This window comes from Spermophilus citellus (genome assembly GCF_964194105.1).
Source record: "Spermophilus citellus genome assembly, chromosome: 10".
Lineage (NCBI taxonomy): Eukaryota > Metazoa > Chordata > Mammalia > Rodentia > Sciuridae > Spermophilus > Spermophilus citellus.
In genome coordinates, this window is record NC_138197.1 from 69,637,318 (window position 1) to 69,643,317 (window position 6,000).

A 6,000-nucleotide genomic window follows, 5' to 3' on the forward strand; every position below is an offset into this window, starting at 1 on the left:
CCTCTTCAACCTACCCTTAGAATAGTCCTCCAAATTCTAAGTCTTTTTTTTTTTTTTAATTTTGTAGTTGTAGATGGACAATTCCTTTTTTGGATTTGTTTATTTATGTGGTGCTAAGGATTGAACCCAGTGCCTCACACATGCTAGGCAAGCGCTCTGTCACCCAGCCACAGCCACTGAGCCACAGCCATAGCCCTTCAAAGTCTTTGATAGTGCAACCGCATACAACAACCACACAATGCATCTGGCATTTGGGCAACTTCTTCCCACCCAGGTTTTCCTTGTGGGCCCACTGCTCCCCACATGCTCCATTTTCCAGGAGCTGAGTGACTTACTGGGGTCCACAAAGGCCCAGCTGGGATGGAGAGGCACAGCCGTGGGGGCTGGGGGGAAGGCTCCTGCCTTCAGCCCCTCCCCAGAGGTGGCCTCCTCATAGGAGGGTGGGGCCGAGGGTACTGCTGGAGCCTCCTTTTTCTCACCATTGGCCTGCTGCTGCCCCTCGGTCCCAGGGGCCTTGTTAGCCACGGAGAGCTGTGAAGTGGAGACAGAAAGACAGTCACCAGGGAAAGAGAGCCTTCCAACCCCTCCTTATCATCCCAATTCCTGGAACTTCCCTGGGTGCTTTTACCTGTACTAGGAAGGACAGTGTGTAGACAAGAATCTCCCGATTTTATCGATGGCAGAACTGAGCTCCAAGAGAATGGGGGCTAGCCATGGGTGGACCATGGAGTCCCGCTAAGAACTTGGAAAGGGGAAAATTCTTAGCAGTATCCAGCATTGGTGGTCACTGTCCCTGGGGAGCAGGGCCTGGGTCTCTGTGGTCCCACTGTTTCCCTGGGGTCCACAGAAGGGCCTGGCCCATAGTAGGCACTCAAAAGCATTACTGGATGAAAGATTCTCTCATTTCATCTCCCTGCTGCCTTGCTGGTTGTATTTTGATCCCCGTTTTAAAATCAAGGAACTGAAGATCACAGAGGAGTGATTCATCCACGGGCACAGGGCCACACATGGCCTGCTGGGGCACAGGGCCTAAGTCCCACAAACTGGGACTGGTCTCTTTCTGCTGGGCTAGAAATGACATGAGGAGAATGGGGACAGGGGAGAGAAGGGCACAAGAAGGGAAAAGGAAAGGGAGGAAAGAGAAAAGAGGATGGAGAGGGCCGGGTACAGGGAGGACACGAGCCCCTGGTCGGGGCCCTGTTCTGGCCTCATCCTATGGGAACCTCGGCTTCTCCTCCAAACAGACAGAATTTCAGAATGCCACTGCTGGAGGGGACCTCAAAAGACATCTAGTTTAGCCCCTTCCTTCACTTAACGAATGAGGGAAGGAGGCCCCGGGGAAAATGTGCCCATGGCAAGTTGAGAACTCAAATCTGTTTATTCTCAGATATGTCCCAGCCCCATCATGCCCACATTTAGCTTTGTTGGGAGGCTATGAGCTGTGAGGGTCTCAGTGATGTGGCCAGAGAAGGAAAGATTGGTGTGGAGGAGGTGATGTGAAAACAAGAGCCACAAAGAGACCAGACTCAGAAGGTGGCATTTAGGTCTGATTCCAAGTTGACCTAAGCTGAAGTTGATAGGTCCTAGGGAAGACGGCAGGGCTCCTGAGCAGGTTGTCTGGCCCAGAGATGGGCGAACACCAGAAGAATCCTGGTTCCTAGCTAGCTCAAAGGACTACTGGACTGGAGGAGTCTTGTCTATCCCAGTGGGTGAACTGAGGCAAGGGATTGAGGAGGCAGGAGGTAGCAAGTTCACCCTAAGACAGAAAATAGTACCTGCAGAGAGACTGGTGGGGGGGGGGGCGAGTTGGGGAAAAGAAGTGAAGGCTCAACATCCCCAGGCCCCTGGGGAAGGATCCAGGAACCCAGGCCTGTGAGACTGCATTTCTTCCCCTCCCAGATCCCTTCATCATGCAGACCTCAGGGGTCGAGCTTGGGAAAACCTATCTCAGCTCCACTTTGACACTCACTCCCCAGAATACACACACACACATATGGCATTCCCAAGTGATGTCCGGCCAATGGCAGGAGGTGGTACCACCTAGTGATATCATTTTGAGGCCCAAAGAACCTAAAAACAGGGAGAGGAGGATCTGAGGGCCCAGGGAGGGATGCCATTGGCTCAGAAGCTCATCTCAAAGCTAAGAAGGGGGAGGGGAGTGGGGGAGGGCCTTCTGTTTTCTCTGCCCAATCCTTAGCCCTCCAAACAGCAGACTGGAGGACCCTCCCCCTTTGCCCTAGGCCCTAATGGTTGTATAATTCCACAGGCTGTTGATGTTACATAACCCTACTGGGCCAGCCAAGTCTCTGCCCAGCCCTCCCCCACAATTCAGGCCTAAAACTAGAAAATAAGAATATATTTTTATCAGTCTCATGCTTGGCCAAAACAAAAACAAAAACCAGAGCATCCTGATGCAGGGTTTCCATAGTAACCCCCAACCATAATGTACTTATCCAAATATCCAGATATCCAGATAACCAGATGTGGAGTAATGACAAGGAGTTAGGGGTGATGGTGGGGAGAAGGATTCTTTGAGGATGTGAAAGATGACTATAAAGTGGTTGGGTCTGCAAGTGGAGGGATGCCCACAAGCATTATATTATCCCTCAAGGTTCATCCTAGCATAGAAATACACACACACACAGATACAGTTATGCTGCACACCCAGGCTGGCTGGTTATGGAGGCCATGGCCTTGTAAAGTCTTGTGATACCAAAGTATGGGGTGGAAGAGATGGGAAGGGAGGAGAGCCCAGGGGTCCAGAGAGGTGCCAACCCATTTCTAGAGATGGGCCTTTTGGTTCTCTGACTTCAGCAAGGATCACAGAGGACCTTTGCCCTGGAGCCAAGGGAAAGCTGCTTAAAGTGGTCCAAGGGAGCTTACTCAGAATGACAGGGAGACAGGGAGCCTGGTGGATAGAGGATGGTGCAGGTCGGGGGAGATGCCGGTACCTTTCCCTGGGTCATGGTGCCGTCTCTCGGGGAAGGGGTCCCTGAGGCAGGGGCGGCCGCTTGGGTCACCACAGCCTGCCTGCGTCTCTTCCTTCCTCCGCGTGGGTTCTAGCAACATCCACTGCAGCCGGGCCAAGAGGACCGGAGCGTACCATCCGCGCGAGGAGGGGGGGGACTGGGGACAGGGGGGCGGGCCTGGGAGGATGCTGCGGAGGACGCTGCGGATTCGAGAGCTCAGGGAGGAGGTGCTTGCCGCCCCCTCCTCCGCTCTCCTCCTCCTCCCCTCCTCAGTACCTTCCCCCTTCCCCCGGGATTAGGGAGCTCGGTGCTGCGGAGAAGCCCAAGTGGATGGGTCCGAGGGGGAGGGAGGAGGCGCGGGGACTCCGTGACACCCGACCAGCTGATGCCGCCTGCCGCCTGCCCTTAGCCAGAGCTGTGTCCGGGGCCTCATCTCTCCACCATCAATACCGCAATTAGGCTCCAGCCAGGCTCCTGCCTTGTTCCCTCTCCCTGTGTGATCACAGCCCTGATTTCTATCTCCGTCATCTATTTCATCATCCAGGGTAGAGGGGGGAAATCCTGGATGTCTTGTGCATTCTGCCTGCTTCTAACAGGGCCTCTGGGCCCCAAATTCCTATGGCCCTTGGGCAAACCATGTAGCCACCTCTCCTTGCTTTGGTTTTCTCACCTGTAAGGTGGGAGAAATAGGATAGGCCCCTGCCTCCCTTGTCTCCCAGAGAAGTGGTTGGGAGGATGCAACGTCTGTCTTTTCAATGCTGTTAGGACATTTAACCAGGTCTTTCTGGAGACACCGCTAGTTCTGTCTCAAAGCCTCTCCTGTCTTCCTGCCTCTGCTCAGCCCCCATCACCCAGTCTCCATCCTATACCTGCTCCAGAGCCCAATCCACCCCCTTCTCCAGCCTTGTCCTTGGGACTCAGTCATCACCAGGTCCCATTTGCTGCAGTTGCTGCAGCGTCACTGTGAGGTTTGCAATCTCAAGAGTTGGGCTGGAGTTCCAATTTAGTCACCCACTGGTTGTCTAACCTTGGCAAGCCCTTGACCTCTCTGAGCTGCAGCATCACCTATGAAAAGAGGGTGGAAAAGAGCTCTGTCCTCCTAATTTGACTGTAAGATACATAGGTCAGGGCAACACATTGAAGACCAGGAAGTGCTGCTGGTAGGTAACCTTTTATTTACTGAGGAATCTCCTACCCATGCCTTGGGCTGCCCTCAAGTGAGGACTCAGAGAAGACTAAAAGAAGGGTCTGAACCTTCTAGATGGGGTGAGAAACCAAGATATAGTGGGGGTGCCCACTTACTTTCTGATCTCCTGTCATCTCCTAGCTAGACCTCCCCTCTAAAGACCATAGAGAAAGAGGATCTTCTGTGTGAGGGAAATTAGGGAAGTCTTTATTCTACCACTTTTCTCTCTTCATCCTCCATTCCATAACCAATTTGTCACATGCATGTGTAAGCCTTGGCCCCCACTTTCAGATGCACTTACAGTCCCACACACTCAAGCCCCTCCTCCAGCAAGCTATCCCTAGGTCCAGCACTGCTGTTTGAGTTGCTCCCTAGCCAGGCCAGGTCTGACCTGCCTTCCTTCTCTACATCTGTGTTCCAGAGGTGTTTCCTTCTCTTACTTGATGGTTCAAGTGCCACCTCCTCAGGAAACTTCTTTGCTCTGGAGTCCAGGCTAGATGCTCCAGTTTTGTAGTTTCAGAGCAGCCTGATGTAGCGCCTACCACATGGCACTATGGAAATCTTTGTCTGTCTCCCCATTAGACTCTAAGGATCCTGCAGTTTTTGTGTTGGCAGGACTGAGTACAGTGCCAGGTGTGTGGAACACACTCAATAAATTGTAGCTATTAATATATCCCAGACATGTGGCATTGCGCAGAACCTGAATTTATGTAGGCCTCAGTGTTTGCATGTTTGCAAATCCACCTGTTCCTTGTCTTTCCATTCACTGTGCTCCAGTTGCATGGGCCTCTTGACTGCTCCTTGCCTGGGCCAAGCAATTCTTAACTAGGAATGATGCATGGATCCTTCCTCACAGCTAGACCTCCCCTCTAAAGACCATAGAAAAAGAGGACCCTCTGTGTGAGGGAAATTAAGGAAGTCTTTATTCTACCACTTTTCTCTCTTCACCCTCCATTCCATAACTGATTTGTCACATGCAAGTGTAAGCCTGGGCCCACTGCTCTGCTCAAACATTGCTTTCACGTGGAGGTCTTCTTGTGCACAGTAGAAGTGCCACCTGCATACCCCACCTAGAACATTGGATTGTTGCTTTTTCCTAACCTCCTGTGTTTTTCCCATAGCAATTGTTACTCCTGACTTTTATTTTTTGTTTCCTTTTTCTCTCATACACTCTGTGCATCTCCTACAAGAATATCAGCTACTGGAGATTAGAACTTGTCATTGTTATACACTTCCAGGTTAAAACAGCTACACTGTTTACACTTGGGTTAAAACTTAGATGTGGTTGAGGCTTTTTAAATTTTGTTTTGTTTTGCAGTACTTGGAGATTGAACCCATAGGTGCTCTACCATGGAACTATATCTCCAGTCCTTTTTATTTTGAGACAGGGACTCACTCAGTTGCTCAGGGTCTCGCTAAGTTGCTGAGGTTGGCATGAAACTTTCAATCCTCATGCCTCAGCCTCCTGAGTTGCTGGGATTACAAGCATGCACCACAGTGCCCTGCCAATGAATGTAGTAAATTAACAAATATCAGGATGAATAAGTTCTTTAAACAAAATCCTTTATTCCTCAGACATTTTTATGTTGTCAGTGTAAGAGACACTGAAAAGCTGGAACATCGTGTGACACTCCTCTGGCATCTAGACGCAGTTAGGCATGGTGGTCACAGCATGGCCCACAGAAGTAGATCCTACCTCCCCCACTTGGAAGCTGTATGACAAGTGAGTTCCCCTCTTTGAACCTCAGATTCCCCATCTGTAAAATGGGGAACTGACTTCATGGAATTAAATAACACTGTTCAATAACACTGTTAAATAACACTGTGGCCAGCACACAGTAAGCT

At 51.0% G+C, this 6,000-nt stretch overlaps 1 protein-coding gene across 1 annotated transcript in view; it reads right to left on the minus strand.

Annotated features, from left to right (window-relative positions):
• Positions 1 to 3,074, minus strand: part of FAIM2 (Fas apoptotic inhibitory molecule 2) — a 29,763-nt gene extending 26,689 nt beyond the window's left edge. Inside the window, exons 1-2 of the mRNA XM_081310330.1 lie at positions 2,952 to 3,074; positions 336 to 531 (exon numbers count right to left, since the gene is read on the minus strand). Of these exons, the coding sequence (XP_081166456.1) occupies positions 336 to 531; positions 2,952 to 2,966 (211 nt within the window). The 5' untranslated portion in view covers positions 2,967 to 3,074. The remainder of the gene's footprint in view (positions 1 to 335; positions 532 to 2,951) is intronic.
• Positions 3,075 to 6,000: the final 2,926 nt, after the last annotated feature.